The 12,500-nt window shown below is 43.0% G+C and overlaps 1 protein-coding gene across 1 annotated transcript; it reads left to right on the top strand.

Annotated features, from left to right (window-relative positions):
• Positions 1-1,567: 1,567 nt before the first annotated feature.
• On the top strand, positions 1,568-9,183 carry LOC307252006 (BTB/POZ domain-containing protein 3-like). Its single transcript, XM_080029531.1, has 5 exons — positions 1,568-1,680; positions 3,320-3,547; positions 4,041-4,131; positions 5,630-5,748; positions 7,074-9,183. The coding sequence occupies exons 2-5, from the start codon at positions 3,381-3,383 to the stop codon at positions 8,104-8,106; spliced, it is 1,410 nt and encodes a 469-aa protein (XP_079885657.1). The 5' UTR covers positions 1,568-1,680; positions 3,320-3,380; the 3' UTR covers positions 8,107-9,183.
• Positions 9,184-12,500: the final 3,317 nt, after the last annotated feature.

The following is a 12,500-nucleotide window of genomic DNA, read 5'->3' on the forward strand; positions in this document are numbered from 1 at the left end:
GTGTGTGTGTGTGTGTGTGTGTGTGTGTGTGTGTGTGTGTGTGTGTGTGTGTGTGGGGGGGGGGGGGGGGGGGGGGTTCCGACCCATGACAAAGGCATTAAGAAAAACTATATAAAAACAGCATTCTTTGCACTGATGGTCTCGTTTGCTGTTACATGTAATTTATCAAATCAAATCAAATCAGTTTTATGTGTATAGCCCAAAATCACAAATACATTTGTCTCAGTGGGCTTTACATTCCATACAGTATGATACAATATGACACCCTGCCCTTACACCCTTAGCTCGGCTGAGAAAAAACTCCCAGTAAAAACCCTTTCCCGGGAATAAAAAAAATGAAGAAATCTCAGGGAGAGTCGACAGAGTAAGGGATCCCTCTCCCAGGACGGACATGCTGCAATAGATGTCATAAGTAGAGAAAATCACGAAGGAATTTGATCATTGACCAGGTGATTACATGGTAATACAAAAGTAAAGTGTGAATAGTGTGGATGCAGGAATACTTCAGATGCTGCCAGAGGATCCACACCGTCTCGTCTCCACCAGGGAAAACTAAGGTTTCCATCGCCGGGATTACATCCCACGTCTCCAGGTGGCGCCCTTAACCACTGCAACATCTCCCGCGTTGATGGTCCATTCTCAGATGTTACTGGAGGGGGGACCAGATCCACACCGTCTCGTCACCACCAGGGAAAACTGGAGGAGGACAGACAGGCAACCAGTGAGCAAAGCAAAAATGAATTTAAAGAAAATGTATGATGATCAACAGAGGAAAAATTAGACTGTTTCAGAAATATTTAAAAGTTCCTCATTGCTACTTTAAAATAAATCAGAAATACTTAGGCCTACATTTCAAACAAAACGAAAAGGATACAAAATACACACGCAAAAAATAGTCTAAATACATTAAAGATTAGACAGTCGTCTTAAGCCTGATTTATACTTGTGCGGCTTTGCGCCTCTGCGTTCTCTGCGGACACCGAACATTCTCATGAACCGTTGGTAGTAGTTTCGCCCGTGTCGCAGATTGCACACTGCACTTTTGATGTTATCGGCGAAATCCGTTGCTAAACAAATGAAAACTGGAAGATTTTGAGTTTGATGACAATGAGGAAGAGCTACTGTGCTGTTGAAATCCCTCCTTGTTGCTTTGATGCCCAACCAAACCTCTGCGGCGTCTGCGGCATCTGGCGCGTAGTCACAATTTTCAGTTGGTACGCGGCGGGGTCTGAGGCCACCGCACAGGCTCTCTGCGGCTCCGCGGAGGCTCTGCGCACGCGGTACCGCACAAGTATAAATCAGGCTTTACTCAAGGTGGGAAAAAAATGTAACATAGTTAACTAAAAAACATTTATACAGCAGTGGTTCTGAGCGAGTGATTTGATTGGACGAGAGACATTCTATGTGTTCTGAAGGAGTGCTGATATGAGCGAACAACATCACTCTGACTGTATATTCTTGCATTTATTTTATTTATTTAGTGATTTTGGATGTAGTTCCAGCCTCCGGCCTTTAGGCGGCGCTGTGCCGCGTCTCCAATGAGCTCAATCTGCTTGTTATCATCACCAGAGGAAGTTCGCTAGCTACTGTAAACAAAGCTGATCCTGTTAGAAAAAAAACTAGAAATCTGTGAAATAAACAGAGAAAATATGACAATAAACATTCCTGCGCATCATTAACGTGAGTATAATCTCATTTACTCATCGAATAACGTCATGTCGTCACTTAAACGGGGATAATTTGACGCAAAAATAGCAGTTGGTCAAGCTATAGGCTAGCTGGTTAGCACATAGCTCCGTGTACAGACATTTATGACTTGTTTTAGTTTGTATTGTATAATAAAGTGATTTAACTCAGTGTGTATTAAACGGTAAAGTGTTTTAGTGTCGGAAGGGTTGACTGGTGGCGTAACGGTAATCTAACCGGCTGCTGTTAAAGGCGATGTTTGGCTTTAACGTTAAGTAAAAATCTCAATGAAACAATACATTTACACTTGATAAATTCACCTGCGCACAGTTATAAAGCATTTTCACCGAGTCTAATGCTTTTACCAGCTCTTATTTTCGGCTCGTTTTTAGCCTTTGATTGTGTGAATGTCACAGGCATATAGGCTACAGTTTGATGAATAATAGGGGATAAGGTGTAGTCAGTGATTCTGGAGAACGCTTGTTGTCAAAATCACTTTTTGTCAAAATCAGTGAATATCTCCTCATGATCCACTACCTGTCTGTACTGTGTGTGTGCGCTGAAAAAGAAACTGTGTTAATACACAGCTGTAAACTGTTAAGTAAACAAAGAGGGCCCACCGGCAACATGCCAATTTACAGAGCATAGGCTGTGTATATATATTAACACTGGATTGTTTTCCAGCACACACACAGTACGGACACTTGACACTTGACCGAATGTACAGGCTTGTTTTGTTTGCTGAGCCGAACTTGCACTTTTAATTGAAAGTACACACACACACACACACACACACACACACTGAGACACACACACACACACACACACACACATTGAGACACACACACACACACATTGAGACACACACACACACACACACACACACTGAGACACACGCACACACACACACACACACACACATTGAGACACACACACACACACATTGAGACACACACACACACACACACACACACACATTGAGACACACACACACACTGAGACACACGCACACACACACACACACACACACTGAGACACACGCACACACACACACACACACACTGAGACACACGCACACACACACACACACATTGAGACACACACACACACTGAGACACACGCACACACACACACACACACACTGAGACACACGCACACACACACACACACATATTTTTTTTTCTTAAAGTGTTTTACTATTTTATTTACATTCTTCTCTTAACTATTAAGTAACTCTTTGACTCGACGTAATTGTAAATGAGGGTCACCCCTCAACTGATCTTTTGAGTATAAATAAAGGTTAAAGACCTACTTCACCGGTGGGAATATGAAGGTGTATTGAACTCTGAGATCCTATGAAGTATAAATGTGCAAAAAAAATTAAATCGGATCATCCTAGCCTGAGAAAAGGCAGAAAGAGTGTTTTATGGTCTCACTGTCTATTCTCAGGCTAGGATGATCCGATTTTAAAAATAATTTTGCACATTTATACTTCATAGGATCTCAGAGTTCAATACACCTTCATATTCCCACCGGTGAAGTAGGCCTTTATATGAAAAGTGAGAGCCGACCCACATCTTTAGTGTACTGTTTCACCCTATTAATCAGTATGTTATTGTCCTTTCTCCCCCAGACTAGCTGCTTGTCCAGTGTGTGTGCGATGCCCGGGTGGCCTGCGGAGTGACTGATAGATAATGGCCGCTGAGCTCTTTCCCTCCAAGAAGCTGCCCTCCCCTCCAGACTCATACCAGCAAAACCTCTCCAACAACAACACACACAGCCTGTCTCACACACACAGCCTGTCTCACACACACAGGGGGGGGTGCACCTGGCAGGGCCTCTACCCCACCATACGAGAGAGGTACGTGTGAAATACTACGCAACATTTTTTTTTTTTTTTAGGTTATCTTTTGGCATTTTCCATGGTTTATTATGACAGTTAGGAGATATATACTGTGTGTGTGTGTGTGTGTGAGAGCGAGATGGAGTGTGTGTGTGTGTGTGTGTCTGTGTGTATGCGTGTGTGTGTGTGTGACGTGTGTGTGTGTGTGTGTGTGCCTATATATATATATAATAACGTTTACGGAAATGTACCGGAAACTTCCCACCCCTTTGCAATCCTAGTCATATGTGATTTGATCCAGTGTAAATATTATATTTTGCGAGTCAAATGAATGTTAAACTTGCTATTTATTTAGAATTTTTAATAGATAAATCCACTTTCATGACCAACTAAGCTAACTATGCTATTATACAAGCTGCCATTCATGTTCTAGTGTGTAGGATACAAAGAGTTAGTGTTTTAGTTTTGTCATTGACTTAATATTAACACACTCTTGTTTCTTTCCTCGTAGGAATTCAGTCATGTTCAACAATGAGATGATGGCAGACGTTCACTTTGTGGTGGGACCTCCGGGGGGCACACAGAGAGTCCCCGGACACAAGGTAAAAACTCTAAAAGGAATTGTGTGTGTGTGTGTGTGTGTGTCTGTGTGTGTGTGTGTGTGTGTGTGTGTGTGTGTGTGTGTGTGTGTGTGTGTGTGTGTGTGTGTGTGTGTGTGTGTGTGTGTGTGTGTGTGTGGTGTGGGGGCTGGCTCTGTGCTGGGGACTGCTGTGGAGCCCCTGGAGGTGGTGATGGGGAGAAGGATGGTACAGAAGCTGCTGAACATTATGGACAACAACATGCATCCCTTACACAGTCTTGTGTGTAAACAGAGGAGTGTTTTCAGTGGGAGGCTACGGCGGCTAAGCTGCAAAAAGGACAGATACAAAAACACTTTTTTACCTACTGCAGTTGCACTTTATAATGACTCCCCTTTCAGTAAGGACAGAGGACATTTGAACTTTTAAACTTTAGCCTGCGCTGCATATTTTGCATTTTTTGCACATGTATAATTGCACACTTGATTGCTTTTTCTTTTAGCATAATTTTTGTTTTTTATCATATCATATGCACTGGCAGAGCTAGTATTTGTGTACTGTTATATACGAGTAGCAGCTACTTATGCACAGAGACTATCCATACCACTTTCTCATCTTGGCTATGTATGTATGCTCATGTTTTTTTCAACTGGCTGTGTTGTGTTCTGTGTATGTGTATGCTGGCTGCTGTAGCATCTGAATTTCCCTGCTGGGATGAATAAAGTATATCTTATCTTATCTTATCTTACATAGTTTAGCATCAGAATGGCTGATTGTGAGGTAAAATATGTGAGCAGATCACATCAGAGTGTGTTAATGTTTTCAGTGTTCGGTAAATAAACAAGTCGATTGATGGCGGCCATGTTGTTTCTCCTTTACAGTGCGTCTTAGCGGTGGGCAGCTCAGTGTTCCACGCCATGTTCATAAGCTCACAGACAGACAGACAGACAGACAGACAGACAGACAGACAGACAGACAGACAGACAGACACAGACAGATAGACAGACAGACAGACAGACAGACAGACAGACAGACAGACAGACAGACAGACAGACAGACAGACAACAGACAGACAGACAGACAGATAGACACACACTCACACAGACAGACACTCACACACACTCACACACAGACAGACAGACAGACAGACAGACAGACAGACAGACACACACTCACACACACAGACAGACAGACAGACAGACAGACAGACAGAATGACAGACAGACAGACAGACACACTAACCTCTCCTCTCTTACAGTACGTCTTAGCGGTGGGCAGCTCAGTGTTCCACGCCATGTTCATAAGCTCACAGACAGACAGACAGACAGACAGACAGACAGACAGACAGACAGACAGACAGACAGACAGACAGACAGACAGACAGACAGACAGACAGACAGACAGACACACACTCACACACACAGACAGACACACAGACAGACAGACAGACAGACAGACAGACAGACAGACAGACAGACAGACAGACAGACAGACAGACACACTAACCTCTCCTCTCTTACAGTACGTGCTAGCGGTGGGCAGTTCAGTGTTTCATGCCATGTTCTATGGAGAACTGGCCGAGGACCAGGAGGAGATCAGAATCCCTGACGTAGAGCCGCCATCTTTCCTCGCCATGCTGAAGTGAGTCACTGTGGCAAATTAACATTAAAATTATGTCTCTCTCTCTCTCTTTCTCTTTCTCTGTCTCTCTCTGTCTGTCTCTCTCTTTATCTGTCTCACTCTCTTTCTCTCTTTTTCTCTCTCTCTCTCTCTCTCTGTCTCTATCTCTCTCTCTATTCCTCTCTCTGTGTCTGTCTCTCTTTCTCACTCTCTCTCTTTCTGTCTCTCTCTCTCTCTCTCTCTCTCTCTCGCTCCCTGCATTCCAGATCTCATACTCTTTCTTTTCTCTATTCTACATACTACATCTGATCATAAACAGTATCTAGTTAACAAGCAGTATGTATGCTACACTTGGGACATACTTTAACTTATTTATTTCATCCTAACATGGCTCCTTGATCTTGCCTCTTGCTTTATATATCCGTCTCATCATGAGTTCCTGAGTCAAATTCAAATTCAATTCAATTCAGTTTATTTAAGAAGGGAACAGTGCAAATTAATAACACATGATCATACGGGGGTTACAAATGCCAGAATTAGTCCAAAGGCTATTTTTCATCTGTAGTCCCCCGACATCGAATACTAGTTTGTTTTTAAGTAAGTAAGTAAGTAAGTAAGTAAGTAAGCTTTATTTATATAGCGGCCTTCACAGACCAGGGTCACAAGGCGCTTTACAATACACATTTTATACACACACTCAAACACCGATGGCAGTAGCTGCCATGCAAGGCGCTGTCTGAACCATCGGGAGCAATTTGGAGTTCAGTGTCTTGCCCAGGGACACTTCGACATGTGGGTAGGCGGGGAATCGAACCTCCGACCCTGTACTCCAGAGGCAAACTCCCTACCCACTTCGCCACTGCCGCCCTATTTAACATATATTTTTATATATGTTAAATGTTTAATGTTTTATCATTTGGTTTTCAATTAAAGAAAAAAGTTCCAAGGATTGTTTGTGAATGCTATGAATTGTTACCTGAATTGTTAGCGTCTCTGTCTCCCCTCTCCAGTATATCTTACACATTTGATTTAAGTTGAATAAATATTTATACTAAATACTAATGTGTTTCATGTATGTTTTATAGTTTGGTTTTCAATATAAAAAAGAAAAATTTCTTGAATATTTGCTATGAATTGTAAACTGAAATGTCTCTCTCCCTCCTTCCCTCTCTCCCTCCCTCCCTCCTTCCCTCTCTCCCTCCCCTCTCCCACTCCCTCTCCCCCTCCCTCTCCCTCTCCCTCTCCCTCTCCCTCTCCCTCCCTCTCTCCCTCTCCCTCTCCCTCCCTCTCTCCCTCCCCCCTCCCTCCCTCTCCCCCCCTCCTTCCCCCTCCCTCCCACCCTCCAGATACATCTACTGCGACGAAATCGACCTGTGCGCGGACACAGTTCTCGCCACTCTCTACGCCGCCAAGAAATACATCGTGCCCCATTTGGCTCGGGCTTGCGTCAACTTCCTGGAGACAAGCTTAAGCGCTAAGAACGCCTGTGTGCTACTCTCCCAGAGCTGTCTATTCGAAGAGCCAGATCTGACGCTGCGTTGCTGGGAAGTAATCGACGCGCAGGCCGAACTAGCCCTGCGCTCCGAGGGCTTTTGCGACATCGACACACAGACACTGGAAAGCATTTTGCGCCGCGAAACTCTCAACGCCAAAGAGATGGTTGTTTTCGAAGCCGCGTTGAATTGGGCTGAAGCCGAATGTCAACGGCAAGACTTGACGCCTACGATCGAGAACAAACGTTTGGTCCTGGGCAAGGCGATCTATCTCATCCGAATCCCTACGATGGTTCTGGAGGATTTCGCGAACGGAGCGGCGCAATCCGGAGTCTTGACGTTGAACGAGACGAACGATATATTCCTGTGGTACACGGCCGCGAACAAACCGGATTTGCTTTTCTGCTCGAAGCCTCGCAAGGGGTTGTCGCCTCAACGCTGCCACCGGTTCCAGTCGTGCGCGTATCGTAGCAACCAGTGGCGTTACCGCGGGCGCTGCGATAGCATTCAGTTCGCGGTGGACAAGCGGGTGTTCATCGCGGGTTTCGGCCTGTACGGCTCGAGCTGCGGCTCCGCGGAATACAGCGCTAAAATCGAGCTAAAGCGGCAAGGGGTCTCGATGGCCACGAAAATAATCAAGTATTTTTCCGACGGGTCCAGTAGCACTTTCCCCGTTTCGTTCGACTACCCCGTTCAAATCGAGCCCGATACTTTCTATACGGCGAGCGTGGTCTTGGACGGGAATGAGTTGAGTTATTTCGGGCAGGAGGGGATGACCGAGGTGCAGTGTGGGAAGGTTACGTTCCAGTTTCAGTGTTCGTCGGACAGCACAAACGGGACGGGCGTGCAAGGAGGCCAGATTCCCGAGCTTGTGTTCTACGCCTGAACGCACCATGTGGGATAAGGAGATAAGGAGACACTGCCATTTTTTTGGGGAGATGTTTTATGTTGAAAGGACAAATCTATTATATGTTTTTTTTTTTTTTTTTTTGCATTTTTTACTTTATTAGACAGTGTGTAGAGACAGAGGTGAAATGTGTCAGAGAGGGGAATGACATGCAGAGAACGACCCGGGCTGGATTCTAACCCGGGTCTGCTGTGGAGAGGACAGACAGACAGACAGACAGACAGACAGACAGACAGACAGACAGACAGACAGACAGACAGACAGACAGACAGACAGACAGAGAGGGGAATGACATGCAGAGAACGACCCGGGCTGGATTCTAACCCGGGTCTGCTGTGAAGAGGACAGACAGACAGACAGACAGACAGACAGACAGAGAGGGGAATGACATGCAGAGAACAACCCGGGCTGGATTCTAACCCGGGTCTGCTGTGAAGAGGACAGACAGACATTTTATTTTGAAAGAACAAATCAATGACTGTTTGTGTAAATGGAGCCTGAGGTCCATTGTCAACACGTACACGCATATTTTAAAAAACTAAATTTTCCCGGAACACAAATATCTCTTCGAATAACGCAAAAAACACTATCGAAAACGCTGAGGTGAGAATACTAGGTGGACAGATTTCCCGAGCTTGTGTTCTACACCTGAATGCACCATGGAGATAAGGATATTAAGGATAATCCCTGGCTGTGTCTTGATTCAGGTATTGCATGGGTATTGCACCCTACGTAGGCTGCATTTGAAGACCGATTGCGTCATAGCGGCGCGCAAAGGCTGTCCCGTTTGCAAGGCTCCTTGCAAGGCTCCTCATATGCGGTCGTGAAATGCAGCCTTCGTTTCACGGTTTTGAAGGCTGCATCAGATGTATCCTTCGTGGCCCAACATATCCCAAGATTCATTGCGTTTTTTTCAGAGATGGCATAAAATAAAATAAGAAATAACAAAACAGCAACGTGTTGCTCCATCTTCTTAACTTTTATCTTCCTTTCTTTTTTCTTGTACTTTTTTTTCTTTTCGTCTGGTAGGCAACTTATTTTTCTTTTTTCCTCTGCTGACAGGGCTGTCTCCGTTGGCAGCAATCAGGGTTGCTAGGCAGCACAGGAGCGGCGAGTCGTCACGCAAGGTAACGGCTTGTTACGTAAACCGGAAATGCTCGTAAACCGAGACCTGCGGAGACCGTCTCATTTAACAAGGCTCGTTGGCCTTAAAACCGGCCTTAAAATCGGCCTTCATAGACCGCGAGACTGCGTCCTACCAAGGCTGCAACCCCTGAATCAAGACACAGCCCCTGCTTCGATTCCACTGCCATTTTTTTGGAGACGTCTTACTTTGAAAGGAAAAATCAATGACAGTTGGTTAAATGAAGTACCACACCTACATGCATATCTTAAAAAACAAATTTTTCCCGATCACACTAGACAGTGTTTTCAAATATCTCTCCGTAGACATGACAACACAAAAACACTATTGGAAACACTGATTTAATCATTTGACGCCACAAGGTTACGATTTCCCGAGCTTTTGTTCTACGCCTGAATGCACCATGGAGATATGGAGATGACTGTTTTTTCAATTCCACTGCCATTTTTTGGAGACGTTTTACTTTGAAAGGACAAATCAATGATGGTTTCCCTGCATTCCAAATCACATACTCTTTCTTTTTACTACACTACATACTAAAGTACAGAAGAGTTTTAGTCTTTTTACTACACTACATACTAAAGTACAGAAGAGTTTTAGTCTTTTTACTACACTACATACTAAAGTACAGAAGAGTTTTAGTCTTTTTACTACACTACATACTAAAGTACAGAAGAGTTTTAGTCTTTTTACTACACTACATACTAAAGTACAGAAGAGTTTTAGTCTTTTTACTACACTACATACTAAAGTACAGAAGAGTTTTAGTCTTTTTACTACACTACATACTAAAGTACAGAAGAGTTTTAGGGCCACAGACCGGAGAGAAAAAAAATCAGATAAGGAAGATTTGTTTTCCATTATGTCGAGAAATGTCAAGAATAAAGACGAATACTCCAAAATGCTATTGGAGTTAGTGGGGGGCATTTATGTATTTTCAGCATACTACAATTGACGTGCATGTATTGGGACATCCTAAATCTTTTTCTGGCATACTAAATAGTAGGGAAGTATGGGAATTGGAATGCAGGGTTTGTTAAATGAAGACTGAGATCCATTGTCCGGACGTACACGCATATACAGGTGAAACTCGAAAAATTAGAATATCATGCAAAAGTTCATTTATTTCAGTAATTCAACTTAACAAGGTGAAACTAATATATATCATAGACTCATTAAATGCAGAGTGAGATATTTCAAGCCTTTATTTGTTATAATTTTGAAGATTATGGTTTACAGCTCATGAAAACCCCAAATTCAAAATCTCAGACCGAGTTTCACCTGTATATATATTGAAGGAGATATAAGCATTCCAACTGTCACTTAAGGACTTAACTTAAAAGTAGCTACGAGGAACTTTTAAATATTTCTGAAACAGTCTCATTTTTCCTCTGATGATCATAAATGACATGTAACAGCAAAACGAGACCATCAGTGCAAAAGAATGCTATTTTTATATAGTTTTTCTTAATGCCTTTGTCATGGGTATACGCTCACCCAGGAACAACAGCTGGCGTGGTAAAAACACTACCGCTTTTGTCCAAATCAGGCCGCAAGAATGAACACAAACTGAAACTTCCTTGTAGCTACTTTAATTATTTTTTATTTTTTAACGTTTATAATTGTTAAGCATTGGTTGTTTTTATATTCGACAGCTGATCACACTTCTTGTCTGTTTCTCTGTGTGTGTGTGTGTGTTACTGTGTGTGTTTTATACATCTTCTGTACTGTTTATTTTCTGTTTTCTGGACTTAAAGGTGTAGTCAGTGATTCTGGAGAACGCTTGTTGTCAAAATCACTTCTTGTACAAAATCAGTGAATATCTCCTCATGATCCGCTACCTGTCTGTACTGTGTGTGTGCTGGAAAAACAATCCAGTGTTAATACACAGCTAAGGCTCTGTAAACTGGTATGGAAAAAAAAAGGACCCTTCGTAGCTATCAACATGTAAGTTTACAGAGCCTAGGCTGTGTATTAACACTGGATTATTTTTCAGCGCACACACAGCACAGACAGGTAGTGGATCATGAGGAGATATTCACTGATTTTTTTTCTTTTTTTTTTTTTTAGCATTTTCATGCTTTATTGATAGTGTAGAGACAGAGTTGAAATGGGGCAGAGAGGGGAGTGACATGCAGAGAACGACCTGGAATCGAACCCGGGTCTGCTGCTGGCCGAGGCCCATGGGGGGGGGGGGGGGGGACGCCCTACCAACTGAGCTAAGGTATTCACTGATTTTGGACAAAGAGTGATTTTGACAAAAAGCGTTCTCCAGAGAATCACTGACTCCACTTTTAATCCCATAGTCCACCTGACTATCCACCTGTTTAGTGTAACAGGACCTTCAAACTATAACTGTCTGTTTACCTTATTTTGTGATTTTATTTAAAGGAATTCCCTTGCACACATACACAGGGAAGATGTCTTTATTATTATTATTTAGTATGTTATGCACACAGACACAGACAGACAGACACAGACAGACAGACACACAGACAGACAGACAGACACACACACAGACAGACAGACAGACAGACAGATAGACACACACAGACACACACACACACACACACACGGAAGATTTATTATTATTATTTTTAATATTATGCACACAGACACGCACAGACACATATCTACACACACAGACACACACACATAGACACACACACACACACACACACACACACACACACACACACACACACACAGGAAAGATTTGTTATTATTTAGTATATTATGCACTTCTGGTGGAAATACAATTCACTTGTATAACTGTATAACTTTTTGTTGTGTTGTATTTCAGAAAATCTTTCCCCCATACACACACACACACACACACACACACACACACACACACACACACACACACACACACACACACACACACACACACACACACACGCACAACTATCCCTGCGTTCCAAATCACATACTCTTTCTTTTTGCTACACTACATACTAAAATACAGCAGAGTTTTAGTCTTCTTCCTACACTACATACTAAAGTACAGAAGAGTTTTAGTCTTTTTACTACACTACATACTAAAGTACAGAAGAGTTTTAGTCTTTTTACTACACTACATACTAAAGTACAGAAGAGTTTTAGGGCCACAGACAGGAGAGAAAAAAAAATCAGACAAGGAAGATTTATTTTTTTCATTATGTCGAGAAATGTCAAGAATAAAAGACGAATACTCCAAAATGCTATTGGAGTTAGTGGGGGGCACATG

This window comes from Ammodytes marinus (assembly GCF_949987685.1).
Source record: "Ammodytes marinus genome assembly, chromosome: 6".
NCBI classification, from domain to species: domain Eukaryota; kingdom Metazoa; phylum Chordata; class Actinopteri; order Uranoscopiformes; family Ammodytidae; genus Ammodytes; species Ammodytes marinus.

Excerpts from the sequence above, each read along its gene's own strand:
- LOC307252006 (XM_080029531.1), top strand. The coding sequence starts at position 3,381 with ATGGCCGCTGAGCTCTTTCCCTCCAAGAAGCTGCCCTCCCCTCCAGAC. Across the intron at positions 3,548-4,040 it reads TACCCCACCATACGAGAGAG|GAATTCAGTCATGTTCAACA; the intron begins GTACGTGTGAAA and ends CTTTCCTCGTAG. Across the intron at positions 4,132-5,629 it reads AGAGAGTCCCCGGACACAAG|TACGTGCTAGCGGTGGGCAG; the intron begins GTAAAAACTCTA and ends CCTCTCTTACAG.